This window comes from Argopecten irradians, chromosome 9, assembly GCF_041381155.1.
Source record: "Argopecten irradians isolate NY chromosome 9, Ai_NY, whole genome shotgun sequence".
Classification (NCBI taxonomy): domain Eukaryota; kingdom Metazoa; phylum Mollusca; class Bivalvia; order Pectinida; family Pectinidae; genus Argopecten; species Argopecten irradians.
Window position 1 is genome coordinate 20429414 of NC_091142.1, and position 13863 is coordinate 20443276.

Sequence of the window (13863 nt, forward strand, 5' to 3'; positions counted from 1 at the left end):
TGTCAAATGTCTAGTCTTTGTTAATCGGGTATATCAGTTCACTGATGGAGGAATGATAGCACAATGTCAGATACCTTAACCGAGCCCATGCAGTAATCTTAATTACAATAAATGTATGAGCAACACGATTCATTACAGATTAAAATGGTACCTCTTTTCATCTCAAAAATAAGCATAAGGCAATTGATTAAGAATAAAATTTGATGGAATCTATTGGTATTATTTTCTTATAAATATATACTTACCATAACATCAAGGATTTTTTCTGTTTCTTTTCAAAATGCGTCTGATTTTGTTGTTGTTGTTGATAAAACAGAAAAATGAACACAGCTAGTGTTGATTATAAATCATTTGAATTTTATTCCAAACGCATTGCTGAACACGTTAGCATTGTAATTCTACTACATTGTCATATATGGGAATATTGTATAAATCAAACAACAAATGAAATTACAAAATAAATGAGCGAATATACACGAATATAACACAATAGATTTAACGGCCAACGGCAATTTAATTTTTTGTCAATCTAGCAATGTACATGAAATCATGAGATGTATCAAAACATATGTTTGAAACGAAGAAATGTTTGGGCTGTTAATGTACATGTGTATTATCCAAGCTTTCTAAAATGTAAATACAACAAAATCTTTACATTATGGTAAAATGTCGCTTCAAATATGGCACGTATTTGAAGTGATCCTCTGAGTTAACCATTATTTGTAAGACAGAGCAGCAATGAAAAACACCCTTACGTATGAGGATACAAAATTCAAAACATGTCATTTAATGAGAATATAAAGGAAATGATACCTGGTTACAGTGTGTAAGAATTTCACATACCTCAACTGTTTTTCCTTATTGTGTTTTTTGTGTTTATGGATATGTTTCGCGGAAATGTCTTCATTATAACTAAAAGATATACTTACCTTAAAGCATTATGATTAAAGGATCTGAAATAATTGTATAATGAATATAATACAAAAAATAGTACTTTCCAATTTTTTTTTTTTTTTTTTTGATAATGTTAGTAAATTTGTCTCCCTTCTTACTTGGACTATTGGTTTAAACGTTTTCCCGATTCAAACTAAAATAGATTCTTCAAATAGAGCTGATAGATCTGAAATATGCCTCTATCTTGCGTGGTTTCTCTTTCACATATCAAAATGGAAATGAAAAAGTACATGTCTAGCCGGAGAACCTGGAAAAAATCACCGACCAGCGAATACTTAAGTTGTCTCGTAAATGCCTTGGGTATGCGTTTTATTAACGGTTTCTTAAGCACTTTATTGAAGGTAAAAGATGTTATTTATTGCATGCGTATTTTTAATCAGGCACAAACAAAATTGTTATCAAACGAAATTTTCAAATCATAATGCTAATTTTTGAAAATCTCTAAGATATAAAAACATCCTTTGTGTTTATGTAAATTTTGGTTATGTAATGTCATTATGATTGTCCGTTTTTTTTAACATTTCTTATTCGTTGTTTTCTACTGTTTACTGCAACAAATGATGTTGTACAATCTCCATGCGCCCGCAGTACTTTGATATGAGTGTAGTGTTGTACAATCTCCATGTACCCTCAGTACTTTGATATGAATGTATTGTTATTCGATCTCTATGTACCCTCAGTACTTTGATATTAGTCTGTGCTGCCATGTTGGTGACGTACTATTTCGGTAGTATCATGTGTTATAAGGCACAGGCAGTGTGACATTCGACAGTCTTTCCTGGTATACAGAGTTAAACATCTCACTCTGGGCCACTGTGAACCAATTCTTCCAGTCTCCAACGATTCCTATAAGGAAATATATTATCAAACATATAATGAATATAACCGTTATAATTTCAATCAAGACTTTCAGAATATTTGAGAATTGGTGATTGAAATATTGGATGAAATCAGTTCCTCTCTATTTGTGTGGCCCTCAAGTGTTAAATTGAAGAATTCCTGTCAAAACTATTTACATAAGCAAATATTGTGTTCATATATGTCTTGCCTTGTTTTAGCATCGTAAGTAAAGTCTTATTATAACTAACCGTATATCTAAATTTTAAAATGAGAGATCATTTATCTATATCTTTATACCACAATTTCTATTAAACTTACATTAGGGATACTTGCAATAAGCGGTACACGTATTGAAAGGGTAGCGACCATTATTCATAAACCATTCCATATTTTCTATTGTGCGTTTAATTTAATTCATATGCTTTACAACACATTAGTTGTAATTTTCGCCTCTTCTGACCGTGCGTATTCGATTGAACGGGTAGCTTTTTAGAGATCATGATTTGTTTATTGACACGCTTAAAAGTATTGTACTTCTAGTCTATAAATTAGGATAGTATAGGTTTATTTTAAATTCAATAACCAAAACACGAAAATAGAAAATATGAACGTATACCGCTTATTGCATCGCTTAAGTATCTCTATAATGAAGTTTGTCTCGTCACGTTTAATATTTAGTGAAGTAGTATTCAGTGGCAACCTACTTATATGTTACCTATATTCATATTGTGAAATAGTTTTTGTTGATTTTCTTGTTGTAATGACATGTGATACCAAAATCAAGAAAAGGTAAATGGTAAAACAAAATGTGAGTATGACAAAGTTCGTAGTCTTTTTTTATACATCTCACCTACAAATGTAACACCTATGTAGCGTACCTTTCCTATACATCCCAGGCTTGTCATCTTTCCATTCCGCTGTATCCTCCAAGGGATCCTTCTCCCTTTTCATCTTTTTGAAGTTACATTGGTCAGCAATATCCTTGTATAATGTTTCGGTGCCTTCCGTCTTTAAAAATGTTGCAAGTCTACCAATCTCTTTTACACAGTCCTACAATAAAAATAGTAAAATAACAAAACAATCAAGCAGCAAAAGTAGAATGAAAAAAAAACTAAAAAAAAAACAAAAAACAAAAAATAAAACACTCCCCTCACACTTAAAACATATCATGGTTTATGTAATCGGCAGTAAGAATTGGAATATGTAATTCCTATGATGTGGAAAATCTTTGTAGAATTTTCGAGGCGATACTCCTCTTTATGAATACACGGAGCGCAAACACGAAAATGATAAGGCCAAAAAATTAATATGTCTGTTAAGGGTTACCCGACCGATTCTACTTTTTTAACCCCGACCCTATTTTTTCCACTTATCTACGAAAACAAAATAAGCCTAATGACACATTAAAGACAAGAAAGCACAAAAATATGAATGCTTTGTAAATATCGTGTTATATCAAACATTTATTGTCGATATGATGCAAAATCTATCAATGCATATGGATATTCTTTTTTCTTTGAAACTTATTCGCAAAACGAATATCTCGAACAAAGCCTATCTTAAGTATGTAATATGAATACTATCTTGCAGAGCAATTAAAACAGAGAATGATTAATTTGGAGAGATATTATATCAAACATTTAGCTAGATTATCAGGTGTAAATATCTTAGCCTAAAACAACCTAATAGTATGTATACTGATTGTGTTGATTACAGGGAGATAACTCCAGTTTATATTTCTACAAGATATACAGAGAAATGAAATCTGTGAAAATTGATGTATTGGTATATTGATAAAGCTGCAATGAATCTATACTATTGTAGGCCGTGGTGGCCGAGTAGTATTTCCAACATATTACCACAAGCCCTCCACCTTTTGGTGGCAATTTAGAATTATATGTAGGGCAGTTGTCCTGTTCATCTCCGGGTAATCCTTCCTTAAATGGTATTGGTTGTTAGTAGGGCGTCGGCCGTTTAAAGGACGTTTAACAAATTACATCGCTTGTAGTTATTACCCTTCTCGATGCTCCAGGGGTTGAGATCACTTGCGATCTCTACAACCCTGGATTATCTCATAGTTAAACTAATTATAAAAGAAACATAATATATATTTTGGTCCTTTGATATACATCGAAAGAGCCGTATAACGGTACACTGCACACTGCAGTTGACTGTCTGGCTTTGAAGCTGGGCGTCGCTCTCTCTAAAGTCTTGTGACATGTGATTGGCCTGTGATTGGTTCCGATTTGTTCCCCAGAGCTGCCTTCGGTTTTACTATTAGATAGCCCAGTGGTGTAGAGAATCACTCAGATGGTAAGTGATCGGAACCCCTGGAGTATCGAAGATGGGTTATTACCTTCTGTAAGTCCTCGTACGTAACAACATGTGCTGGATTTTGTTGGTTCTTGTTCATCTCTGTCTCCCAGTCGACAACATAATCAAACCAGGAACCGTAGTCAACTGTGAAATATGAAGCAATGTTATGCTGTATTTGACGAGATTAATTGTATGGGATAAAAAACAAAGTACAATTCGGAAACCGCTGTCAAAAGGGACAACTAAAATCACATAAAATTAACCGTTTTCAGCTTCAGCTAACCTGCAATATCAATTTTGTAATATGGTCTTTAAAAGCAATCAACTTTGGTAAGCAAATCAACAACGTTTAATCACAAAGTCAAACATGGAACCGAAGTTTACTAAATATAAAAGAAAAAATCAATTTTATCAGTAATTTTGAACATTGTGGAGAGAATATTTGGCGAGTATGCTGAATTTTATGGAAAAGTGAAGACATCTCCCTACCTTTTCCCTCAATAAACCTAGGTAGATATTGCTGCCAGTCCCCGTTGTACTCGTAGTCCAAAAGACGGGTGTGGTGATTGAAGAAGGACACAGCTACATCTCTTGGGTTCCTCAAAATGTACACAATCTTACACTGCTTGCGTTTGAAGTCCTCCGGTATTTGACCGTAGTACATGTGAGTGTTCAAAACCCTGGGTGACGTTAGAGCATCCAGGGCCGACCCCGATAAACATTCTAACATCGCCATTTCTTTCATCAGATTAATCCGCTCAGCATTACCATTCAGCAGCATACAAACCATCTCCCATACCCAATGTGTTCCTGTTTATGAAATATATAAACCGCTATTAATTCAATTCATCATTGTTGATTACACATTAAAAGTTTAAAGATGCTCCACCGCCGACAGAGTATAAATGATATTCATCATTTGAACAAAAATTGGTGTTTAATCGTGTATATATATGTCTAATTAACACAAAAATAATATGAAATAATTTATTTCGTCTTTGGTGGTGTCTGATTAACACAAAAATAATATGAAATAATTTATTTCGTCTTTGGTGGATGCGCAATTAGTAATTCATTCCATATAAGATATAGTGCCACGGATTTTTTTCAGGGATGCAATTAATTATTTTTCATGTTTTTAATTTGAAGTAAAATTAGAAGCTCAAACTTTTCAATGATGGAAATGGTGTAAAGTAAGTAACTTTTTTAACTAAAGAAAAATACTAAATCGTCTGCTCCTCCTTTTGATAGTGAAAAAATACCTTTTGTCAGCGGTGGAGCATCTTTGATGATACTATTATAGTGATAAAACGGCTTAACCGACAGTATAACATATGTGTAGAAATATGCAGCTCAATGCCAGGATTCATTTCAGTGTCCATTGTTGACTAAAGTGGTGAATTGTTGTGACATAATTACCAGCGTGTAGTGTTCTGTTCTGGTGAAAAGTACACAGATAACATCTTTTACTTTTTACTGTAGATGTAAAAAGAGTTTGATAATTTTGTTTAATCACGTCCTGAACAATCGTTAAACGTTAAAGTGAATAGTCGGGCAAAGGAAGGATGAAGTTGGTAAAATGGTGTTAATATATCCAGTATAATTTTTTTTCATGAAATAGGAAAAAAGGTCAAAATCGCTACGTATGCGAAGAAAGTAATTTACATTACAGGAATTCTAAAACGTCTCCCGGCTGGCTATGTCCGTGTTGACATTCCCTGACGCAGCCTTGTTCTCAAAATTTATTTGTGTACACGGATCTTTTGCATAATTTCAGTGGTCAAAACTGGACAACGTAAGCAGAATTTGGCCGTCGTTTTGATATATACAGGCATTTGGAAGGAAAACGATCGCATTTGGGCTGTTTTCATTGCCAGACTTTACTTGCTATAACGCAGATACCCGTATCTATCGACGTCGTTCTAGTTATTAAGCAACAGTTGAGTTATCAATGCGATTAAGTGGTATAACAAATACAATATAAAAAAAAATTCTGACATTACCATTGTTAATCTTTTGATTCTGTTTCAGAAACGTTTGCCTACTTCTTAGGTAAAGTGAGATAATTATATCTAATGTGTAGTTCGAAACGAGTATCTGACTCTACTCTATTCGAGAAAATGCAAAGCTGCCTTTTGACAGTTATTTAACCTATCTTGATTTTTGCTAGGAAGATGGAGCAGCATTTTAACATCTCTACAATGTGACCTCCCCGAGCAGCGTAATAGCTACATGTAGCTATTCAGTCCCGGGAATATGATCGGGGTCCTAAGCATAGATGATGGGCCTGGGCACAATGACATCAATATCTATTAATTCCAATGAATAGAAATTTCTTAATAAGAATTCTCCATAGTATAGCACCACAGAATCTTAACTTATGTAATGTTTCCTATGAAGAATTCGAAGTTAAGGGATTCCTAAGTTAAGACATGTCGATGAGATATGGCCCTGATACTAAAATTCCATTAGCCTGTTCTGTATTTGCATATTACAGAGTTATCTGCCCTTGCAGGTAGGGATGGATTGTACCGTCACGTGTCATATTTTTTCGGAAAAAACGACGTGAATTGTGCCCACAAAATAATGACGTCTAAATGGATACCTCCCCGCAAGGATCTCAGCTATGTAAAGACGAAATACGGTTTGACACGATACCTACCCGACTTGGGATAAGCACATATCAGTATATCGTCGGACCTTGCGGTCCAGTTCAACCTCCCTCGGAACTCCTCTTCTTGGTCGTAAGGGACTCGTGCTACCGGTAGATAAAACCCGTCCACCTCCTGAAGGGTCATCGTCTTCCCCTGGTCGTCCTTCACCTTTACCACAGGCATGGTGACAAATATCTATAGATCAGCTTCTGAAAACAGTCTATGATCGGCAACTCATCGTCTATCTTAGCCCTAACATCTTCGCCGCCTGAAAGGTAAGAGCTATATAAATTAATCAGAGAGTTTGTCAAATATCATATTCTAACTTATTCTTACTGATATCGAACCTTTATTTACAAATTGGCATAAATGTACATTATCATATCATTTGCATTTTGGGCCTAGCAAATAAGAAAATTAAAATTTATGGAGTTAGAGTAAATCATAATGATTGACTTAAATAAATATTTTTCATTCGTATACAATTACTATACATATTGCAAAATTTTCTCGATTGCTTTTAATATTAAACGTGATTTTAAAGCATTTAAAGTAATTTGTCATCAGTAATTGTCGTACTGAGATACAATAAGACGATTGACTGTTTATGATAGCTTACACACTTTTCACGTTCGCATCCTTGCGCAAAAATTGAAAACAAACAAGCACATGATAAAGTTAGTGAAAATTCCGGAGTGGTTTTATAATGATGGGAAAAGGTCGTACAAAATTGTGGTTATTTGATATGTAAATCGGTATTTCAATTTCACAGTTATTTATTACACAAAATGAAATCAGATACTTGCCTAAGTTCGCGTCCTGTGAGATGTTAGTAATAATTCACTCGTGTGAAATATATTCTATACAAAAATCACACGTTGTGTATTCATTATCACTATACAAAGCCAAGTAAAAAAATGTCAAGTTTTTACTGAATATTATTATAAATCCCTAAAAGTCCACAAATTGAAAATAAAAATTCACAGTTATAATTCTATTGCATGTCCCTGTATATTTACATAAGGATTTTGCTGAGATTGCATAATATCTTGGTCATTGACGTAATATCAGTGCCGATGCGTTAAGCCGATAAGTGTTAGTAGATTGTCGGTATAAAGCAGACATTAATCCCCGCATTGTCATCGCGTTAATATCCAGTCAGTTATAAATAATCATATAAGATACTGTCGTCATAGAATCGAAAAGGAACTAGGCCAGTCTAGTCTGACCTGAATAATAATCCTATTTGTTTAAAGAGCAACGTCCTTGATTGTTCTTTATACAGGACGGTTTGTAATAGTGTACTGTATAGTATGAATTATTCGTGTGTACTTTTTTTCGTGGTTTTGCTATAGTTTGGTGGATAGACATATCCGTGGTTATTCGAACTAATAGTGTCAATAGTTTATAGTCTTACTAAAATTCCTTTTTCTACATTTTCCATCATAAATTCCTATGAAGGGCGGCATACTGGAGACAAATCAGAATCCATATCATTATGCATAAATTGCTTTTCGGACAGGATCAAGTTTATAAAGTTATATGTACTTATATAAGTTCTGTCCTTGCCAGAACATGATTTTATTTATGTCACATTATGTATACATGTATATATTATTAGGTATATAATCAGTTACTGACCTCCTCTAAAGACATAGAGGGTCAGTAAGATTTATAGGGGCGAGGGCGTAGCCCGAGCCTCCTATACTACTTACTGACCCTCTATGCCTTTAAAGGGGGTCAGTAACTGACTATATAACGAATTTATCACATCGAGGACCATTTATTTGTTTCATTAGAATCTGAAATCAAACCTGAATCATGCTGGCGAAGTACACAATCGCCGCTTTTAAAATATTTTGCCTTCAGTAGGCCTACATATTTATTATATATAATATATTTTTACGGTGATGAAATGGTATATTTAGTTGGGGAGAGTGTGTTAAAATTTTGAAGCATGGGCGACAGCCGCCATATTGCACCATAATAAATTTACTGACCCCCTATAAAGTGTTAGGGGGTCACCACGTGACGGCTCTCCGCTAATCATTTGGAGACATTTCTAGGTGCGATAAATATATATGTTGTATGCAGGTAATTACTATACATAATGGTGTGTATGCTTATGTATGCATGATGATAATTGAATTATACTTTGTCCTTTAAGGTATTTTGATTGATGTCTTCATTTTATGTAATGGTGATCATCCCTGATGTCAATAAAGTTTGAAAAGAAAAATAAGAAAGTGATACGCCAGTGAATTTAATAACTGATATACAAGAATTACATTTCACTGACATAGTAAGGCATATAAACGGTAACTAAAAGTTGGAAGGGTTTGAAGGGAGATCACTCTGGCACTATACAACAGACCTTTACATACAGCTTTAATACAACCGCACTCGAATGCTTATCTAGGTCACGATAAGCCAAAAGTGTTACGATATATAGACCTGTAGCTACGTAGTAGAAATGTGCTTACGTTTTGTAAATACTCGTGTTGTGTTTACATTTATCATTCTAAAACCTAACACCAAAATTAATACTTACCTATATGCACGATGAGCTGACTGGTCAAATGTCCGGCATTGAACTGTAAATACTGTCTAGTTTTGGGGAATCTTCATACACAACGTGTACCCAAGTATCTATGTATATACACTCAGTACACAGTCTCATTCACTTCCGGTTCGCTTTGCAAGCGTTTAACACTAGCGAGCTCAGCGCTTTAAAGCCCGACTTAGCCGGGATGTATTAAAATCAATCAACGTAGTGGAGATGCGTTTATGTTGAGATCGTAAGGCTGCTAGTACACCTAATGACGCGTATAAGGTGTCTAGTGAGATCCCCGCTAACTCTATTACAACTATAGCTTCATTCTATATTGATTTTACTCCGTAGAAGTAGGATTTTGCTTTAGACTTCATTTATTGGATTATCTCCCAATTCTGGAAATTCCCTGGAGATCATTAGCAGAAGGATGAAAGTATCGACTGAAAAACTAATAAAGCTAACGTATTATGCATTGTCACCTTGCATTTTCAGTATAGAAAGATAACAAAGAAATGTTACAAAAATATTTCTTTTAAATGATTATAAATCAGGTAGCATGTGAATAGAGATTTATCTCAAGTGATAGGGAAAAAATCTAAATGAGATCGGTTGGATAGTGTATAATGCTAGTTATTTCAGTGTGCAAATACCTCCCGTTACTAGAGCATGATAGTGTAAATGTTAAACAAAATGATAGGAGGAATCAGTTGAAAACTAAGTAAAATCTTACACACAATATCTTACCACATAAGCACTCAGTGACAACTATTTTTATGTATAGCGTTCATGTCCAGTGCTATTTTTCTTACCCCCTATATTCCAAGGATTTCAGTTTTGTTTAATTTGTTTTGTCGTGTTGGACCACTATAATAGTAACTAGCCGCTCTGATTCATCGGTAACAATGCGGTCTCATAGGACAAAAAGCTATAGTCAATATCCATTTATTATTTGGATGATATATGTCACCATCAAATGCACAGAGCACTACACACTGTTCAGTAATCAATAATTGGTTCACTATAAATACGTAACAAAGACACTCAGGTGAAATAATGGTTTAAGGTGCCTAACATTATTTTTTTCCATCAGCCCACATCCTATGGTTAACTTCAGTGTTTAGGCTTCCATGCGCTTGCCAGATTTTTGTTTTCCTCATCGGTCGGTAGTTTTGTCTGAAGGTACTCTAGTCTATGACAATCTGCCTAGCAGTGATACCTGTCACATGTAACTGTATATCTGTCGACGTGGCATATAATTAATTTAATAGTTAAGAAAAACTGAAAAGTTTATTGTTAGGATTGAAAAGCTAATTATAAGAAATGAGAAGATAATCAATAGAAATACAAAAAGCAAATTGTTAGTTTCAATTTATTTCAATATGCTCATCATCCGAAATATTGATTCACTCTGTTTCGTGTACTTTTTTTCTATTTCATACATTGTCTAATACAAGGAGCGAAAGTGAATTGAAAATGAAGCCACCCTGTTGCTTTCAACGTTCAACAGATCCTACCCAATGTAATGTTATACTTGATTGAAAACTGGAAATCTTCAGATACGGCATATCCCCAGCTGTTGTCGGTACTAAATTGATCTGTATGAGATTGATTCAGCTGCTGCCGATGTGATATAGTTATACACTGAGTGACGTTAAATAAATATTCCTACATGTTGTACCGCTTCATCATTTTATATACTCCACAGGGTTCATCGATAGTTCCAACTGAAATTACATAGCAAAGCATTTTCGTGCCGTTGACAGATATTGAGGCAATTGTTTCGTACTTTAAAGGGACATGAACCTAAATAAACCATGAAAATTTGACTAAAATACATATTTAAGACGTGTCAGATACCTTACTAAGTAAAATATATCAGTTATTGTACAAATGTGTCAAATAAAATAATTATAATGGAAATTCCATCTTTCTGTATTTTGAACCGGCCCGGTCGAATTTTGTAACGATGGTATAGTAGTGTTGAACTTTAGTGACCTCCCACAATGCACTGCACAAATGTAAACAAAATGGTGGGTCAAAAACGTGAGTGAAGCGAACACAAACGAATTCTGCTAGAAAACCGTGTACGCCAAGAGTCAGTTACGTGCGCAATTTGGAAAGTAAGTAAATATAAATGGATCGCTGAAATGCAAGAGACGGGAGCAACTCCCCACTTTATACTTGCGTGATGTACATATGTGCAATAAGTCAGGAACCTCACTTCGCGGTGGGTGAAGGTGCCGTGTCGAATGAAAAGTCTCGTATGACTTTTGACTTATCATTCTTACGCTAAATACAAATTGTTTTAAAACAAATATGGCTTAAACTTCATTTGTCAACCATCGTAAAATACAAATGTAGAAAAAATCTTAAAATGTGGTAAACAAATATTCCTTGTCATGTCAAGTTTGTTGTTCATTATAACCTCGCTTTCGGCCAGCTTTCGTTTTGTGTTCCAAAAATAGAATATGACGGTCTATTTTTATCATTTTTGAGGTAGGTATTCCCCATGTTTTCCTGTCGTTTTGGATAACCAATCATTGTAATAAAATATTCAATAAACATCTGAAAACCATATCTAAGCATACAGAACAACTTATTTAAGGTTCATGTCCCTTTAAGCGCGACAAACAGACATCAAATTTTTATTTTTTTCAATTTATCGATGATCTAACTAAATTCTTGCACAACAACTTCAAACGCTCAACTCATTAAGTCTTACTATTCTAGTAAAAATTCCATCAATCCAAGTTAAGACTCACAAACCCAAAATCACATGTTCAAAATTCCTCAAGAATTAATGTAAAAGTAATTTGTTTCTAGGACAGTAGCCGTGTTTATTTCACTCCTAATAAGCTCATGAATAACACATTATCTATGTCTACTCAAGTGCAAACTTCCAATATAGAATATATAGCACCTAAATTAGGAAATTACGTAAGGATTTAGAAATAAATCACATAGGCTTAACACATACACTCCTACAGTGCATCGCAAATATATATATATAAAACACCCGGTTGCTTTCTAAACGAGTTGCGAAATTCAATTCCCCAACTAGATCTATCATAATATAAATATATCCACAGGTACTTTTTTAAACAATGTGTAGATTCTTCATTTTACTTTTAAGGTTATTTTCTAAATTATTTACTGCTGATAAAGATTATTATTTTTAGCTTCATACATTGGTGTTACATGTATTCGATATCTATCCATTATTGTTAAAATTTCCGAACTGTTTTATCGCCGCACATGAATTTTTGCATATCATTTTTTACCGATTTACTCGTATGCTTTGGCTTTTCACGTGGATTTCTTTAAACTGCGTCTGTTTGAAGTTATTTATATACTCTTTTATCCTCCTATAGACTTAATACATAAACTCTCTTCATTCCAAATAGATCTAACCACGGCTAACTAAAACACCCTAGTTGCTCCTTAAAAGAATTGTGAAATTCCCTAATTAAATATATAAAACCACATGCTTAGACGAACGTACAAATGGACCCTAAAACACACACGCAGAGGTTGCCTAGATTATTGTTGAATTTAGACTGCTATACACTAGTACCATTCTTATAAGTAATGGTAATTACGTAGCTATTGCTAGACTGAACCGACTCTTTACTCGGATACGAAAAGCCTAACATAGACTCTATAACACTAGTCAACACAACACAAATCCTGTTGATGAAAAGTGTTTAGTTTTAGGTAATGTTCTAAACAACTCGTTTTGTAGATTATGCATCTAATCTTTTAAGTCTATGTGTTCTAAATATTTTGTTGCTGTAGATCATCTTATAATAATTTTCTAAATAATCCATTGTTGATGAAGATTATTTACTCTTCAAAACATGTTTGTCGTTTTAGCCCCATCCGTTGCGCTGTTCGATATTTATCCATTCTTATTTTCGACTTTCTAAACGAGTTGCGAAATTCAATTCCCCAACTAGATCTATCATAATATAAATATATCCACAGGTACTTTTTTAAACAATGTGTAGATTCTTCATTTTACTTTTAAGGTTATTTTCTAAATTATTTACTGCTGATAAAGATTATAATTTTTAGCTTCATACATTGGTGTTACATGTATTCGATATCTATCCATTATTGTTAAAATTTCCGAACTGTTTTATCGCCGCACATGAATTTTTGCATATCATTTTTTACCGATTTACTCGTATGCTTTGGCTTTTCACGTGGATTTCTTTAAACTGCGTCTGTTTGAAGTTATTTATATACTCTTTTATCCTCCTATAGACTTAATACATAAACTCTCTTCATTCCAAATAGATCTAACCACGGCTAACTAAAACACCCTAGTTGCTCCTTAAAAGAATTGTGAAATTCCCTAATTAAATATATAAAACCACATGCTTAGACGAACGTACAAATGGACCCTAAAACACATACGCAGAGGTTGCCTAGATTATTGTTGAATTTAGACTGCTATACACTAGTACCATTCTTATAAGTAATGGTAATTACGTAGCTATTGCTAGACTGAACCGACTCTTTACTCGGATACGAAAAGCCTAA

At 34.0% G+C, this 13863-nt stretch overlaps 1 protein-coding gene across 2 annotated transcripts; it reads right to left on the bottom strand.

Moving 5' to 3' along the window:
• Window positions 1–334: 334 nt before the first annotated feature.
• On the bottom strand, window positions 335–9480 carry LOC138331742 (sulfotransferase 1B1-like). Of its 2 annotated transcripts, none has more exons than XM_069279502.1 (6): window positions 9316–9480; window positions 6773–7046; window positions 4600–4920; window positions 4151–4254; window positions 2673–2844; window positions 335–1800 (listed from the first exon to the last, which is right to left on the bottom strand). In XM_069279502.1, exons 2-6 carry the CDS (start codon window positions 6945–6947, stop codon window positions 1688–1690), a joined length of 885 nt encoding a protein of 294 aa, XP_069135603.1. In that variant the 5' UTR covers window positions 6948–7046; window positions 9316–9480; the 3' UTR covers window positions 335–1687. The 2 variants fall into 2 exon arrangements, with proteins under 2 accessions (XP_069135603.1, XP_069135602.1); XM_069279501.1 differs by having other exon boundaries at window positions 6773–7032; window positions 9316–9479.
• Window positions 9481–13863: the final 4383 nt, after the last annotated feature.